The sequence below is a fragment of the Salvelinus alpinus genome, chromosome 9, assembly GCF_045679555.1.
Source record: "Salvelinus alpinus chromosome 9, SLU_Salpinus.1, whole genome shotgun sequence".
Classification (NCBI taxonomy): domain Eukaryota; kingdom Metazoa; phylum Chordata; class Actinopteri; order Salmoniformes; family Salmonidae; genus Salvelinus; species Salvelinus alpinus.
This window is the reverse complement of record NC_092094.1, coordinates 8,836,769-8,855,286: the sequence shown is the minus strand read 5'-3', so window position 1 is coordinate 8,855,286 and position 18,518 is coordinate 8,836,769. Positions and strand designations below refer to the sequence as shown.

Sequence of the window (18,518 nt, the reverse complement as noted above, 5' to 3'; positions counted from 1 at the left end):
ATCAACCATGTGTAGTTAACTAGTGATTATGTTAAGATTTAATGTTTTTTATAAGATAAGTTTAAGGCTAGCTAGCACCTTACCTTGGCTCCTTGCTGCACTCGCATAACAGGTAGTCAGCCTGCCACGCAGTCTCCTCGTGAAGTGCAAGGTAATCGGCCATGATCGGTGTCCAAAAATGCAGATTACCGATTGTTATGAAAACTAATTAATCGGCCATTCCGATTAATCGGTCGACCTCTAGTTGAGATGTTACGTATCTCAAGGTTTAGTTTGAGCCAAAACATCAGCAGCTTTATTTGCAGCGAAATGGTTAATATCTCTCTAATATGGAATATTAGAGAGGCCTAGATCCTAAGTCCACAGTCTAAATGGCAATGCCTTAATACTATGAACCTTATTTATGTGTTACCTTCAACACAACGACAGGGGTTTACTTTCAGCTTAATACCGCATGGTGATGGCTTTATTTATGGGCATCTTGTTCAAGTTGCTCTCAGGTGACGTCAGGGCTTAAGAGGCTGGGCATGAACAGCTGTTGTGCAGGGCGGGGTAGTGGGGGTGGGGGGGGGGGGGGGTGTTCAGAGGAGGGGGTGGGGGTATGTTCCGTCCTGGTCTAGTTCTAATCTACCATATTTGTCGGGTAAGATTCCAACTCTATTTCTGCTTGTTTGGGTGTGTCGACGTGGTTCCCATGTACAGTATAGAAAGCAAGATAACGTACTGTTGATTTGACAAATGATCTTTAGGTGGTCAACTGTGGCGAAGTTAGAAAATAACTTGAGATATAAATAGCATTTGGCTGCACTGTATTTGTAAACGCGTGTTAACAGTATGCCACTCGCGCTGTAGAGCAGTAGGAATAGTTATAGACTATTTCTGGTGTCTCTAATGTTTTACCAAAAGCAACGTTTCGGTATTCATTGTTATGATATCTCCACAGTGCCCACACTGTTACGTAGCTAAATAACCGGTAAAGAGTTTCTCTACTGGTCAGATCAGGGAAATTCACTCAATTGATTCGATTTTTAAAGGAATTTGTAAATGTTTGCATTGTTTGCATTTGGTTCCAATTCCATTCATATTTTCAACATGGACTCAGTGATAGGAAATAACACGAAACAAAAACAAAAGTATACTATATTCAGGTAACACGTGTATAATCAATATGTTATCCCTCTGTAATAACTTGTAATCATCACGCCACTGTTACCTAGTATAGATTAATAAGAAGTGAATAGTCAGTGTATTGTTGGTCTATCGTCCCTCGCAGTCTTTTTCTGTCAGAACCATATGACACAAACACAGATTCAGGAGACTTGTGATGTTTTGTACATAATAACAAAAAAAATGTAGCTCAGTTTTGCCTGCTGGATATTGAATTGTGCATTTTATGTATGTATTTACAGTGTTGTTGTTTCTCCACAGTGGACTCCCAGCATAAGATGACTCTCCAGTGGACTGTGGTGGCTATCTTCCTTTATGTGGAGATAGCTGTCATTCTGATCCTTTGTCTGCCTTTTATATCTGCCAAGAGGTACTGTGGGGAATCATATCCTAGCATTTAACCAGGTTGAAGCGTTAAGCCTTCTTTTGTGACATTTGGCCAAAACTGTAACGTTTACAGTCCAATCCCAAACTATTGGCACCCTTGATAAAGATAAGCAAGACAAAATGTCTGTGTCTAATAAATAATACAAATACTGAGCTCTATTGTATGCTAAAAAAACATGGGACATTTATATTATTTTATACTAATACAGTTGAAGATGGAAGTTTACATACACTTAGGTTGGAGTCATTAAAACTCGTTTTTCAACCACTCCACAAATGTCTAGTTAACAAACTATATTTTTGGCAAGTCAGTTAGGACATCTATTTTGTGCATGACACAAGTCATTTTTCCAACAATTGTTTACAGACAGATTATTTCACTTGTATCACAATTCCAGTGGGTCAGAAGTTTACATACACTTAGTTGGCTGTGCCTTTAAACAACTTGGAAAATTCAGGAAAACGATGACATGGCTTTAGAAGCTTCTGATAGGCTAATTGACATCATTTGAGTCAATTGAAGGTGTACCTGTGGATGTATTTCAAGGCCTACCTTCAAACTCAGTGCCTCTTTGCTTGACATTATGGGAAAATCAAAAGAAATCAGCCAAGAACTCAGAAAAAATGTGTAGACCTCCAAGTCTGGTTCATTCTTGGGAGCAATTTCCAAACGGCTGAAGGTACCACGTTCATCTGTACAAACAATAGTATGCAAGTATAAACACCATGGGACCACGCAGCCGTCATACCGCTCAGGAAAGAGACGCATTCTGTCTTCTAGAGATGAACGTACTTTGGTGCGAAAAGTGCAAATCAATCCCAGAACAGCAGCAAAGGATCTTGTGAAGATGCTGGAGGAAACAGGTACAAAAGTATCTATATCCACAGTAAAACGAGTCCTATATCGACATAACCTGAATGGCCGCTCAGCAAGGAAGAAGCCACTGCTCCAAAACAGCCATAAAAAAGCCAGACTACGGTTTGCAACTGCACATGGGGACAAAGATCGTACTTTTTGGAGAAAAGTCCTCTGGTCTGATGAAACAAAAATAGAATTGTTTGGCCATAATCACCATCATTATGTTTGTAGGAAAAAGGGGGAGGCTTGCAAGCCGAAGAACACCATCCCAACCGGGAAGCGCAGGGGTGGCAGCATCATGTTCTGGGGGTGCTTTGCTGCAGGAGTGACTGCTGCACTTCACAAAATAGATGGCATCATGAGAGAGGAAAATTATGTGGATATATTGAAGCAAAATCTCAAGACATCAGTCAGGAAGTTAAAGCTTGGTCGCAAAGGGGTCTTCCAACTGGACAATGACTCCAAGCATACTTCCAAAGTTGTGGCAAAATGGCTTAAGGACAACAAAGTCAAGCTTTTGGAGTGGCCATCACAAAGCCCTGACCTCAATTCTTTAGAACACTTGTGGGCAGAACTGAAAAAGTGTGTGCGAACAAGGAGGCCTACAAACCTGACTCAGTTACACCAGCTCTGTCAGGAGGAATGGACCAAAACTCACCCAACTAATTGTGGGAAGCTTGTGGAAGGCTACCCGAAACGTTTGACCCAAGTTAAACAATTTAAAGGCAATGCTACCAAATACTAATTGAGTGTATGTAAACTTCTGACCCACAGGGAATGTGATGTTAGAAATAAAAGCTGAAATAAATCATTCTCTCTACTATTATTCTGACATTTCACATTCTTAAAATAAAGTGGTGATCCTAACTGACCTAAAACAACACATTTTTACTAGGATTAAATGTCAGGAATTGTGAAAAACTGAGTTTTGGCTAAGGTGTATGTAAACTTCCGACTTCAACTGTATATACAATTCAAATACTGAGCTATAATGTAGCAAACAAATTGGGTAATTATATAATTTTTTGTCTCAAAAAGTTAGGGGTCAAAATTATTGATACCCCTAAAAATTATTATAAATAATGTAGTCAAAAGTTTAGTATTTGGTCCCATATTTCCTAGCACGCAATGACCACATCAAGCTTGTGACTTTACAAACTTGTTGGATGCATTTGCAGTTTGTTTTGGTTGTGTTTCAGATTATTTCGCGCCCAATAGAAATTAATGGTAAATAATGTATTGTTTCATTTTGACGTCACTTTTATTGCGAATAGAATATGTTTCTAAACACTTCTATATTAATGTTACCATGACTACGGATAATCCTGAATGCTGAATGTTGATGAGTGAGAAAGTTACAGAGCATCAAAGATCATCCCCCCAAGACATGCTAACCTCTCACCAGGTTAGCATTTCATGGGGAGTATGATCTTTGACCCCTCTGTAACTTATTTACACAGACATATACAAGGAACCAAGTCACTTTGGTTAATCCCTTGTTGTCTGTAACTAGTCATTCTCTAAGTTTCTAACTCTTACTTTTTGCAGATGGCGATCACTGTTCAACCTGAGTGTATGGAACTGGTTTGCTCCGTATTGGAACAGGGGATTCTTTACCATGATACTCATCCTCATCATTCTCTTCTGTGGTTAGTCATCATACTTGCAGTATATTGGATGGGTCTTTGGTATGGCAACACTGAGTCTATTGTAGATAGATAGTCAGAAAGTTTCCCATAATGACACCTTTTATAGGATTTGTGGGTTAATCTCCTTGTTCTATAGTTTCATCTCATAGTCTAGTGACATATTATACACATTACAAGACATACAAAGGCATATACATGCTTATATCAACAAGTTATAAAGCATTATACCTGGCTTTACACAGTGTTACAATCAGTCCTGTAGTCCAGCGATCCCCAACTGGGGACCAGCTGGGGATTTTATTTGGCCCCAAAAGTGTTAGTTTTTATTGTTGGACATAAACTACTGTGATTATTATTATTTGACCATGCTGGTCATTTATGAACATTTGAACATCTTGGCCATGTTCTGTTATAATCTCCACCCGGCACAGCCAGAAGAGGACTGGCCACCCCTCATAGCCTGGTTCCTCTCTAGGTTTCTTCCTAGGTTTTGGCCTTTCTAGGGAGTTTTTCCTAGCCACCGTGCTTCTACACCTGCATTGCTTGCTGTTTGGGGTTTTAGGCTGGGTTTCTGTACAGCACTTTGAGATATCAGCTGATGTACGAAGGGCTATAAAAATACATTTGATTTGATTTGATAAAAGACCAGGAAACCAGCTCCAAGGGATTTTCATGTTGGAAATGTGTTCCAAAGTGTTCCCAAGCATTAAAGGGAGATATAGAGTACGTGATCTATACAAATGTAAGCAAGGTCTTAAATTATTATGTTTTAGTCTAATATTATATCTGTTTGGGCTTCATGCAGTCAATTTGCACTCTACAAATTGTTTGGAATTATTTTGCGGCCCCCTGACCATCGGCGCGCAGCTGAATCTAGTGATGATCCCTGCTGTAATGCGCTACAGTTGGTACATGTCACTGTTACACGTGTTCCCTGTTTCCACCCTAAGATGCTCTGAGAGAGGTGAGGCAGTACTCCAGTGCAGAGCCCGTGGGAAAACGGCAAACTTATTGACTCTAGCCTGTTGTTATACTAGTAATCAGTCCTCTACGCTCCATACCCTGTCTCCATGTGAGAACCCTTTAAATAACCTTTTTTTTAAGAGCGTAGCTATAGACACTAATACAACTGTTCCCTGTGTCTCCCTCCTAAGATGCTCTGAGAGAGGTGAGGAAGTACTCCAATGCAGAGCCCATGGGAGAAGCCAAGCTGAACCCCAACCTGTTTGACCACCTCCACATGAAGCTGTTCAGAGCCCAGAGGAACCTCTACATCTCTGGCTTCTCCCTCTTCCTCTGGCTGTGAGTCCTACTTTATATTATCACTCAGGAAAAGTCAGGTTGGTTTATCATAGATGACATGCAACAACTTCCTGGGGTTAGGGTTGTGGTTGAAGCTAGTTAGGGTTGAACTGGGATGTGACCATTACGTTAGTGTTGTGGATAGGGTTGTGGTTAGGGTTGTGGTTAGGGTTATGGATAGGGTTATGGATAGGGTTGTGGTTAGGGTTATGGTTAGGGCATAGGCGGAAATCCCAGGGGGGACGGGGGGGACACGACCCCCCCATCCTGGGAAAAATATGATTTGTCCCCCCCAATCTATCACTGTAAACATAACTATGTAATTTCAATAATATTAATAATACGCAATGAAAGCAGTTGTGCTGATTATAGACACTTAATAGCGCCTTTTTAAGTTTCAAAAGATTGTGACCACCCCGCCCTTTGCCTCACAATGGTTTGATCCACTGCCAGTTCTTTAGCTGGCAAGGTAATAGAGGGTTCGTATCTACTGTCCGAAAGGCACTCAATGTACGTAACTGACGTGAGGTTAATCCAGTCAATCGCGCCATAGCAATGTTTACATTTTTATGTTGGCAGGGTTCACACACTAGCTGAATTTGCAGAGCTAGCGCGCAAACTAAAGCAAACATTAACTAGCAAGCTAGCTAGTACCTATTCCATTAATGTGGCGTCGTCAAAGATGGAATCTTTGCTATCGTCAGTTTATTCCAAGATCAGCATGCAGCTGTAGTGCTTCAAAGTCCCTGTGATAAGGTTAGCGATAAACTGAAGTCCAGAACTACACTCTCTTATACCATTGTCTTAAATATATTTAATGGTCTCGTTGCAAAAGCTAAGTTGTCGCTAGTGAACTTTTTTAAATTTATTTTATTTCACCTTTTTTTTTTTAAGATTATAGCAAACACCACAGAAACGGAATTGGTGCTCGCTAGCTTTACAAATTCAGCTATTGTTGGAAGCCAGCCAATATGAAACAAACTATATTAAAATTAGAAAAGGTTGTAGCATATGTTGTGTAAATGTGTGTGTGTGCAGCTAGACCGGCCAGCCAGGTAGAAAAATGGCAGAAAAAAGTAAAAAGACGGACATCAGAGTATTTTTCAGTACACCAAAACGCAAAGTAAGAACTCTAGTAGCCTAATATCTCAAAGACGAGTTGATAAAATGTTCATAAGAAAGAAGTGAAATGCTAATGGAAATGTTTCACAATGATGTCATTAGGCAGAGCAGGCAACAGATGGCACACAGACAGCAGAGCTGGGGACAGATAGGCAGGGACAGACTGGCAGAGACAGGGAGTCTCAGGTAAGTTTGTTGAGTCTTTGTTTGGCAACATTATGAAAGGTTCTCAATTTTTTTTACTTGTAAAATAGGGACATAATTGGAAAATGCCATGGATACCCCCGCTCTCAACTTAAACTGATGACTAAACTAAGATTTGTTTATGGCAATGGTATTGCTGTTGTGATTAATTGTGTAGTTTTGGGTACCGGTAGTTAGGAGTACAGCAAACACCTTATTTCTTTTCTAGGAGACAGACTGAGTCTGTGAGGGTGGTGAAAGGGAAAGAGCCAGGGAGAGAGACTTCAGAGAACAATGTCACAGCCACGGCAGGACCAGGTGTCACCCTTGTTGCCAACAGCACCAGTATAGGGGACAGTGGCACAGCATTGTCCAGTTACCTCAGTGATGGCACAAAACCATATCAGCCACACCCACAATTTTTGAACCGCAAACTCTTGCCAACAGAGTGTTGACGTTTCAAGAGGCCGCAAAGCACAGAATGAAATTCTGAACATCATGGCCAATACAATCATTCGAGGCATTGCAGCTGAGATTAGGTCTCTTCCGATTGTACAATTTTCATTAATTGTTGATGGTACTCAAGATGTCTCTGGTGCTGAACAGGAGAGTGTCTTTTTGCATTATGTTGACCATGACCTTGTCCCTCACGACGAGTTTATTGGGCTATACAGGGTGTCGGAGACAACAGGCGAGGGCATTGCGAAAGTGGCAACTGAAGTGTTGTTGAGGCTCAATTTGCCCATGTCTGGCTTACGTGGGCAGAGTTACGATGGTGCCTCAAACATGGCAGGAAAATACACAGGTGCACAGGCAATTGTGAGAAGGCAGCAGCCATTAGCCCTCTATGTCCATTGTGGAGCACACTGTGTAAATCTGATTACACAGGCTGGCTGCTCAGCCTCCCCACTGATCCGGGATTCCCTTTCTTGGGTCCATCAGTTAGGTGTCCTCTATGGCCAGTCAGGAAAGTTTAAGAGCATGTTTGAATCAATTGCCACGTCCAAAGAAACACATCTGCCCACCCGGAAACCCCTATGTCCAACAAGGTGGACTGTGCGGAATACTGCTATTAGAGCTGTGCTAGGGCAGTATGAGCGGGTACTAAGCAGCCTAGAGGAGAGTAGTTTTTAGTACATGACAGTACACTTACAAATTATTTATTTCATGTTATTTTATTTAAAATTGCATACTTTGTGCGACATACTTGTCCATAGCTGCTGTTTGAAGAGTTGAGACACTGACTGAAGGATATTTTGTTTGATTTATTTGGGTTTTTCATTGAAGTAGTTATTTTGCTTTTAGAACTGTACTTATTTTAAGCTTTTTGTTCTTGTAAAGATATTGTAGTAGACTCAGGCCAGTGGCACATTTAATGACTATATAAATGTATCAGAAAAAGTAAAATTAAAAGGGCAATTCAAGGGGCCTCCCGGGTGGCGCAGTGGTCTAGAGCACTGCATCGCAGTGCTATGCTGCGCCACCAGAGTCTGTCACAGCCGGCCGCGACCGGGAGGTCCGTGGGGCGACGCACAATTGGCTTAGCGTCGTCCGGGTTAGGGAGGGTTTGGCCGGTAGGGATATCCTTGTCTCATCGCGCTCCAGCGACTCCTGTGGCGGGCCGGGCGCAGTGCGCGCTAACCGAGGGGGGCGGGTGCACAGTGTTTCCTCCGACACATTGGTGCGGCTGGCTTCCGGGTTGGAGGCGCGCTGTGTTAAGAAGCAGTGCGGCTTGGTTGGGTTGTGCTTCGGAGGACGCATGACTTTCGACCTTCGTCTCTCCCGAGCCCGTACTGGAGTTGTAGCGATGAGACAAGATAGTAATTACTAGCGATTGGATACCACAAAAATTGGGGAGAAAAGGGGATAAAAAAAAATAAAGAAAAAAAAAGTCAATTCAATACTTTGTGATGGTTCTCAATGGAGACTCTTTTAGATGAGATCACACCATGTTCATTGTATTTATGAAAACTACACCCATACAGTGTACAGTACCATTGCTACCTACTGGCCTTTCTTGATATTGCTAGTTGTAAGTACGAATACCTGCATACATACTGGACTGGTAAGGAGCACTGCTATAACTTTTATTAGTAGTAGTATTATAATGATTTAAACATTTGAACAAGTTGGTTAAACCCTTCAGTTAACTACTGTACCTATCAATTATTCAGTTGTAGGAATTATGGTTCCTCAATATACATTTAACATATTACAACGTAGGCTATGTGTTACAGCACTACTTTTGGTGTCCCCCTCAGGAATTGCTCTTGAGAAAATGTAATGTAATTGTCCCCTCCAAGGTTGATATCAGATTTTCGCCCCTGGGTTAGGGTTATGGATAGGGTTATGGATAGGGTTATGGATAGGGTTGTGGTTAGGGTTGTGGTTAGGGTTGTGGTTAGGGTTGTGGTTAGGGTTATGGTTAGGGTTATGGATAGGGTTATGGATAGGGTTGTGGTTAGGGTTGTGGTTAGGGTTGTGGTTAGGGTTATGGTTAGGGTTATGGATAGGGTTATGGATAGGGTTGTGGTTAGGGTTGTGGTTAGGGTTATGGTTAGGGTTATGGTTAGGGTTATGGTTAGGGTTATGGTTAGGGTTATGGTTAGGGTTATGGTTAGGGTTATGGTTAGGGTTATGGTTAGGGTTATGGTTAGGGTTGTGGTTAGGGTTATGGTTAGGGTTGTGGTTAGGGTTATGGTTAGGGTTAACGGTTAGGGTTATGGATAGGGTTATGGATAGGGTTGTGGTTAGGGTTGTGGTTAGGGTTGTGGTTAGGGTTGTGGTTAGGGTTATGGTTAGGGTTATGATAGGGTTATGGATAGGGTTGTGGTTAGGGTTGTGGTTAGGGTTGTGGTTAGGGTTGTGGTTAGGGTTATGGTTAGGGTTTAGGGTTGTGGTTATGGATAGGGTTATGGTTAGGGTTGTGGTTAGGGTTGTGGTTAGGGTTGTGGTTAGGGTTATGGTTAGGGTTTAGGGTTGTGGTTATGGATAGGGTTATGGTTAGGGTTGTGGTTAGGGTTATGGTTAGGGTTATGGTTAGGGTTGTGGTTAGGGTTATGGTTAGGGTTGTGGTTAGGGTTGTGGTTAGGGTTGTGGTTAGGGTTATGGTTAGGGTTATGGTTAGGGTTATGGATAGGGTTGTGGTTAGGGTTATGGATAGGGTTGTGGTTAGGGTTAGGGTTAGGGTTGTGGTTAGGGTTGTGGTTAGTGTTATGGTTAGGGTTGTGGTTAGGGTTAGGGTTATGGTTAGGGTTATGGTTAGGGTTGTGGATAGGGTTATGGATAGGGTTGTGGTTAGGGTTATGGATAGGGTTGTGGTTAGGGTTATGGATAGGGTTGTGGTTAGGGTTATGGATAGGGTTGTGGTTAGGGTTATGGATAGGGTTGTGGTTAGGGTTGCAGAAGGTTTTCCACAAACCCAGGTGGAGGATTCCTGAATTTTCTGCTTATTCCTTCCTGATTCCACAAATCTTCAAACAGGGATTTCTGGAAAACTAGGGACTTTTGGGAAAGTTACCAGCTAGGGTTAGGCTAGGGTTAGTCTAGGGTTAGGCTAGGGTTAGTCTAGGGTTTAGGGTAGGGTTAGGCTAGGGTTAGGGTTATGGTTAGGGTTAGGGCTAGGGTTAGTGTGTCACTCATTTATCACTTCTTGCCCCTGTAGTGTGATGCGGCGTGTGGTGACTCTGATAAACCAGGTGGCCATCGCTACGGTAACAGGGACCAGCCTACAAACCCAGGCGGAGAGCGCCAATCAGGCAGCCAAGAAGTACCAAGAGGACAACCTGCTTCTGAAACAGGTGAACACCAGAGTCAGGAAGAGGGCCTGGAGTGGGCATTATCTGACTTTATATCTACAGTAGAGAGTCGATAGTCATCTCTCGTGGAAGACTTAAAACATAGTTACAAATGTTTAACAAACTTAAGCGAGCCAAGGAGTTGTGATGGGTATTTTTGTCAGATGATGTCATTGTTGTGTTTCTTGTTTGTGTGCACTTTATTGCACCAATATGTCACCATGTGATGTACGAAATTGTTTTCCTAACTGACAAATAAACCCTTCATTCTTTCATGAGAACATTTACCTCCCAATAAAAGAACTAATATAAGAAAGTGCTGTCTGCTCAGGCTCTGCTGGATGAGGAGAAAAACACAACTGCAGGCAAACGGCTACTGAGGAAAGAGGCAGAGAAGTTGATGGAGGAGCTGAAGACTGCAGAGGATGGTGGGTAATCAGGAAGTGAATCAAGAATTGAACGGTTTAATGTTTACTTAGCATTTTTTTTTTTATTAACTGAATTTAAATGGAATTGACCTCCAAACCTGTCTTCAAATCAAGTTTTGTTTGTCACATAAACTAACAGCTTCATAAACTGAAGTGCTTACTTACGGTCAGTGGTGGAAAAAGAACCCAATTGTCAGACTTGAGTAAAAGGAAAGATACCTTAATAGAAAATTACTCAAGTAAAAGTGAGTCACCCAGTAAAATATCCTTTGAGTAAAAGTATTTGGTTCTAAATATACTGAACTATCAAAAGTAAATTTAATTGCTAAAATATACTTTAGTATCCAAAGTCAAAGTAATATAAATTCCTTATATTAAGCAAACCAGATGGCGCCAATTTCTTGTTTTTTTAATTTAAGGAAAGCCAGGGGCACACTCCAACACTCAGACATAATTTACAAAAGAAGCATGTCTGTTTAGTGAGTCCGCCTGATCAGAGGCAGTAGGGATGACCAGGGATATTCTCTTGATAAGTGTGGGAATTGGACCCTTTTCCTGTCCTGCTAAGCATTCAAAATGTAACAAGTACTTTTGGGTGTCGGGGAAAATGTATGGAGTAAAAAGTAAATTATTTTCTTGTAGTGAAGTAAAAGTAAATGTTGTCAAAAATATAAATAGTCAAGTAAAGCATAGATACCCCCCAAAAAGTAGTACTTTAAAGTATTTTTACTTCAGTACACCACTGTTTACGGGCCATTCCCAACAATGCAAAGAGAACAATATAGACAAGAGGAATAAATAAACAATGACGATAACTTGGCTATATACACAAGGTACCAGTCCTGAGTTGATGTGCAGGGGTACGAGGTAATTGAGGTAGATATGTACATATAGGTAGGGGTCTAGCATAGGGCTGTTGTGGTGACTGTATTACCACCACACCGGTGATCACGAGACATGAAGTTAAATTCCACGTGACCATTTAGCCACAGTAATTGGGTCTCTCCAAGCTCTGATGCTGCTGATCGTCATTAGTAACCTACCAAACGTGCTAACTGCCTAGTACTCAGCACTCATTTGTCCCTCTAATCACTCTGACATCAATGCAAATGTTTCAGAAATCTAATCAAACACTCAATGAGAGCCCATAAGCTCATGTTGCGCAACATTTCTATAGGCTATGAAATTGCGCGAGAAAACAGAGTGATGGCCTCTATTAAAAAGAGGAGGATCTTATCAGCTTTCTATAGGCTAGTCCTACTACATTTAATTCTCAACTTTCCTAATGCCAAGCACATTCCTTATATTTTCAATGGGAGTATAGCCTACCTGGCTGGCATGAAAATGAACCACGGGAAAAGGGTTCTCCATTCGCTATTTAAGTCCAGAGATGACATGTATTTTTCCCCGCCTCCATTTCAAGACAGGTGCATAATAATAGTCCATTCTAAAATAAAAACAAATTTCACACATTTATTATATGTAAAGACAATATTAAATCAGGAATAGTCTGATGGGTGCCAATATTAGCCTATCACTTGTGAATTATATATTGTCACTTGTGAATGATGCCGCTGACGAAAGAAACAATGCCTTTTTTGTGCAACTTTTTCTAATCATAGTCGTACATCTCATGTAGCCTAGCCTATAAGCCTATATGTTTTGATAAGGTTTGTATCACAACTAAAGTGGCCAAATAACTTAAAATTAAGCACATTAATCCGTGTTACAAAGGGTGTAGAGCCTAACTGGCATACATAAGCAGCGCGTGAGTTTCAAGTTTGGGGAAGATCATTTTTACAATAAAAATATACCTTTATAAGGTCACACGCATAATCACATTGGTGTTTTCCCGCTATTGGAACATTTGCGCTTATAGCTACTGCCGTGAGTGCATTGCTGCACTTATAATGTGAAGAAATAGCCTAATAGTTTATCACATTTTAAGCTAAACGTTCTGATCTGTTGCGTCAGTCTCATTGTGCAAAAATATTTGTTTTATGCTAGTGGTTGTATTAATTTGAGATCTATCGCATCCCACAACTGTCCCAGACTATGTTTAGAATATTTTTTTCTCACACAGAATCAACTTTTGTCCTATGGAGGATAGTAGATTGACATAGGCTAGTGCTTTTGCTGTTCGTTAGGCCTACACATCTTGTTGGCTGACAAAAAGTCAATGTGGACAGTTCTTCCAATATCTTCAATATGCACTTCGGAATTGGACACGGGCAGTTGTGTTCCCGAAGTGTCTGTCTTCACTTGTAGCCTGTGAGATAGACCCGATCAATTGATGGAGAGCCATGTGAGTGAGAGGTGCTTCGGAGCACACAGCACTCAGGGAGAAGGGAACAAACGCCAGGAAATTCAAGGCTTGTCAAATTGTGAATGAGAGACTGATGAAGTGTGTACAGCCTCTGCAAAAAACAAAGCAGAGCTCATGCCTTTCAAGCGACTTTTTTCAAATCATCAACAGAATCGCATTATGCAGCCTTACAATGTATTAAAAATCAAAACATATATCCCAACGTTTATAGAGCGACTACAGTTACATTAATAACTCTAAATTAAGCATATAGGAGTACCAATTTATTTGTTAAACGCTCAACACAGAATAGCCACACGTGCACACTACCTCAAATCGTTTGGAGAAAATATCCTTTCTATTTTATTCAGCTTTGTTCAATTGTATTCTTCAAACTATAAAATAATACCACGGAATTCTAAGCAAGTCTTGTCTGCTAAATGAACTAGTGTTGTCACGCTCTGACCTGAGATATCTCTGTTTTCTTTATATTTTGGTGAGGTCAGGGTGTGACGAGGGTGAGTATGCTAGTTTTTGTCTTGTCTAGGGTTTTTGTATGTCTAGAGGTTTTTGTAGGTCTAGGTATTTTGTATGTCTATGGTGGCCTGATATGGTTTCCCAATCAGAGGCAGCTGTTTATCGTTGTCTCTGATTGGGGATAATATTTAGGTAGCCATTTTCCCTTTTGTGTTCGTGGGTTCTTGTCTATGTGTAGTTGCCTGACAGCACTCATTTGTATAGCTTCACGTGTCGTTTTGTTATTTTGGTTAGTTTGTTCAGTGTTTCATTCTTATTATATTAAAGAATGTACGCATACCACGCTGCGCCTTGGTCCGATTCATACGACGAACGTGACAAGTGTAGCCCACAGCCGTATGGTATAGCCAGATCAGGATGTAACATAAGGACGACTAAGAGTATGCTATTCTGTTCTTCTGAAATACATTTTCTTCATATCATGTATCTTCAGACCTGTCTAAAATAAATAATATATTTATTGTGAAGGTGGAGGTGGAGGCTATATTACATGGATTTATTAGACCTTTTAGATCAGGGGTGTCAAACTCAAATACCCAGTGGGCCAAAATGTAAAACCTGAACAAAGTCGCGGGCCAACATTGAACAAATTAACCTTTTAATATGGACCCAAACAAGTTTTGCTTTAACATTGAATATGGAACAAGCATCGCTTATTACCATACAATATATCATTTAATAGTGGAGACATGCAAAATCGAATTTCAAATGAAAAAACACATCAATGGCATTCATTTATTAAATAAATAAAATGTAAATAAAAATCGTATGCCTCTTTTCTATTTGCAGCCTTCTGATTTAAATACCAAAATAAACTTTTTCCACTGGCTAATAATTTTACAAATAAAATGATAATAAATCAATCAACCATTCAAGCCCATGCCTTGTAGCAAGAAAAAGTGCACAAAGAAAACGTAAATTATTGCACACTGATCTAATCTGATGTGCCCAAGCCAGATACCTGGCATCTCTTCTTGGATGCTAGTTCATCAATGTCTGGGCTCAGGCTCTGAGCTGAAGAAATCCTCAGTATCGAGCGAATGTGTTCATCAGTCAGACGTCTCCTGTGAGTTGTTTTGGTCATCTTCATCGAGGAGAAAAGTTGCTCGCATAGATAAGTGCTGCCGAACATGGAGAGCATCTGAAATCTTTTCCCTTTTCCATCAGCTGGTCATACAGATTGGTGGCAAGATCACATGTGCGATCAGCTACTGTGTTCCTGCTCAGGCTCACGTTTGAAAATGCTTGCTTTTTCTCTGGGCATACGAGGTCACAAACTTTCATCATGCACTTTTTCACGAACTCTCCCTCATTAAAGGGCCGGGCTGATTTTGCGATCTCTGCTGCCACTATATAACTAGCCTTTACAGCAGCCTCACTTTGTGATGTGGCTTTTTTGAACATATTCTGTTGTGAAACCAAACTTCTTTTCATCTCCTCTACTTTCTGGCTCCTTTGAGTCATGTCCAGGTCCTTGTATTTGTCATGGTGTTTCGTTTCATAGTGTCGTCTAATGTTGTACTCCTTACTTACAGCCACGTTGACTCCACAAACAAGACAAACAGGTTTGTCTTTTACATATGTAAACAGATATTCTGCCTCCCACTTGTCAAGAAAGCTCCTGTTTTCTGCCTTTCTTTTCGCCATTTTTGGGAAGGGATAGCGCGCTGACAGTTGTAGCGTCTATGTTGCTATGACTACTGTCACAGAGGAGAGGGCGTTTCTGGGTCCTGTCCTGATTGGCGCGCGAAAACAACAGCAGAGCATTATGGGATTCGTAGTATTAGCGGTGAATGCGCTGTATAATACTGGCGGGCCAGCTCTAGTAGTAATTTGGTATTGTCTCGCGGGCCAAATATAATTACCCCGCGGGCCAAATTTGGCCCGCGGGCCAGAGTTTGACACCCATGTTTTAGATGTTCCAAAGGTCTGCATCAGTGGCTTGTAGGCCACTGATGTGTGGAAGCGAGGAGATGCTAAATGTTTATGTTAATTAACAGTCAATTACCGTGAGACAGACAGTTATTTGCTTGACAATCACTGGCTGACGAACTTTTGTGACCTCCACAGCCCTAGTCTAGCACATCAGAATAATAGCTTAACTTTTGCATAGTAGGCTGTTGTATCCAATTTCAAAGACCGTTGTTATGTATAACATCTACACGTCAGTATACGTGAGTGAAGTGTGTGTTGTCTGTGCAGCTGTGCGTAAGTCTAACGCTGAGGTGGAGGCCATGAAGAGGCAGGCTAACGGTCTGACAAAGGAGTATGACAGACTGTTGACAGAGCACAACGAACTACAGGTAATACACACACACGCGCGCATGCTCACACACAGTCTTATAGAACTAACCTTGTGGGGACACACAATTCAGTCCCATTAAAAACCCTATTTTCCCTTACCCCTAACCGTAACCCGTACCCTTATCCTTAACCTAACCCTAACCTTAACCTTAATCCTAACCCTAGCTCCTATCCCTAACCGTAACCCTAACCTTAACCCCAAAACCTTACCCCTAACCCTAGCTCCTATCCTAAACCTTAAACCTAATTCTAACCTTAAACCTAATTCTAACCTTAAACCTAATTCTAACCTTAAACCTAATTCTAACCTTAAACCTAATTCTAACCTTAAACCTAATTCTAACCTTAAACCTTAATTCTAACCTTAAACCTAATTCTAACCTTAAACCTAATTCTAACCTTAACCCTAACCTTAAACCTAATTCTAACCTTAAACCTAATTCTAACCTTAAACCTAATTCTAACCCTAACACTATTTCTAACCGTAACCCTAGACCTCCTTGTGGGGACCAATAAAATATCCCCAGTTGGGTAAAATGTTTGTTCATTTACCATTCCTGTGGGGACTTCTGGTTCACACAAGTATAGTTAAACATGTCCACACACACACACACACACACACACACACACACACACACACACACACACACACACACACACACACACACACACACACACACACACACACACACACACACACACACACACACACACACACACACACGTCAATGCATCATGGTAAGCATATTTGTGATTGATCCCCCCCCAATAAATTAATCACAAATAACTTTTCACCAACATTGATAGGACTGATTTCACCACTTGACTGTCTATTTTGTTCATTACTATTTTGAAATGCAGAATCTTCAGGGTGGAGCTGGACACATGAAGGAGCAATAAGGACTGGATCCAAATCGTTGATCCAGATGACTAGTGTCAAAGACAGAAGGTAGCCAGCCACAGTGACTTCCCATGGATACCAGCTATTCAGCTGAGCAACTCTTCATTCATCTCTGTCTTATCTATACTGTACTGTGCATGGGGAAAAAGGTACAGTTATTCAACACTTGTTATTCAATGTATCCACGTGCATTTGTATTTTAACTAAGATAGGGAGCTAAAATTGTGTCGTGTTTGAAGAAGGAACAGAGGATTTTGTGTCTGTAAACGTATGGTCTTAAATTCCTTCTCTGGAGCTCATGTAATGTCCTTGGTTAATTGCTTTGCCATTTTAAATCATAGTATAGTATATTAGTACTTTAAAGTGTAATACTTGTATCGTATATACTCAAAGTGCATTATGCTAATATGCAGAGCATTCAGCTTATGAAATGCAAAATCCTGTTTTACATCTGTACCAAGTGGGCAAAACTGGTTGAAATAATGTCACTGTTTACAACCAGAACTGGTTACGTGGAGGGTATACCCTCAGATCAGCTGTGAATATGTTTTTGCTGAGTACCATGAAGTGGCATGATCCTCTTGTGTTCAATGATTAAAAGACAAACATTTGAAGAAATCCAACGTTTGAGGCATTATGTACAGTATAAGGAAAGCACAAACTGAAGAGGTAATTTAGGTGAGATGTGGGAAGACAGGACAGGTAATGTAGAAAGACAGGACATGTATTGTAGATGAGATGTGGGAAGACAGGACAGGTAATGTAGGTGAGATGTGGGAAGACAGGACAGGTAATGTAGGTGAGATGTGGGAAGACAGGACAGGGAATGTAGGTGAGATGTGGGAAGACAGGACAGGTAATGTAGTGGAGATGTGGGAAGACAGGACAGGTATTGTAGTGGAGATGTGGGAAGACAGGACAGGTATTGTAGATGAGATGTGGGAAGACAGGACAGGGGATACTGTTTGTTTTGAAAAATAACTGTATTTTCATTGTTAAAATGATTAAGCACACTGACTTTTTTGTTTTTTTGAAATACCAACTTTTCAAATACTCAAGGTAGTCAAATATAGGCAATTGTTTATAAAAAAAAAACTAAAGGCAATTGTTTATTTTGATATACAAACACAGGTCTCAGAAAACGATTAATACTTGAAAGTATTTGAATATATGAAAGTTATTTGAAAACAAAAAAAAACATTTATTTGATGGCTGACAGATATTTTATGAAGAACCAAAAACTACAACAGTTAGTAGAATTAGATCATTAGCAGATGAATTGGAAAAAAATACATTTAAAGATGCTAAAACATTAACATGTATTGATCTAAATAATGGAACTAATGTAAACCAAATAGATATTTAGCTAGATCTAGGCAATTGTTTATAAGGGACATGGAGTCATCTCAACATTGGAGTAGAAACACTTTTTCATTTTCAAAATAACTTAAAATACATTTTCATAATGAGTGACATTCATTTTCAAAATAACTTAAAATACATTTTCATAATGAGTGACATAAGGTAATGTCTTGACATCAAGTTCTTATAAACATGTAGTAACTGTGTGATTATTA

General features: G+C 40.5%; 1 protein-coding gene across 1 annotated transcript; it reads left to right on the top strand.

Annotated features, from left to right (window-relative positions):
- The first annotated feature begins 577 nt into the window (after positions 1 to 577).
- On the top strand, positions 578 to 17,559 carry LOC139584238 (B-cell receptor-associated protein 29-like). Its single transcript, XM_071415852.1, has 8 exons — positions 578 to 643; positions 1,429 to 1,537; positions 3,962 to 4,062; positions 5,217 to 5,364; positions 10,334 to 10,469; positions 10,798 to 10,894; positions 15,939 to 16,039; positions 16,902 to 17,559. The coding sequence occupies exons 2-8, from the start codon at positions 1,446 to 1,448 to the stop codon at positions 16,938 to 16,940; spliced, it is 714 nt and encodes a 237-aa protein (XP_071271953.1). The 5' UTR covers positions 578 to 643; positions 1,429 to 1,445; the 3' UTR covers positions 16,941 to 17,559.
- Positions 17,560 to 18,518: the final 959 nt, after the last annotated feature.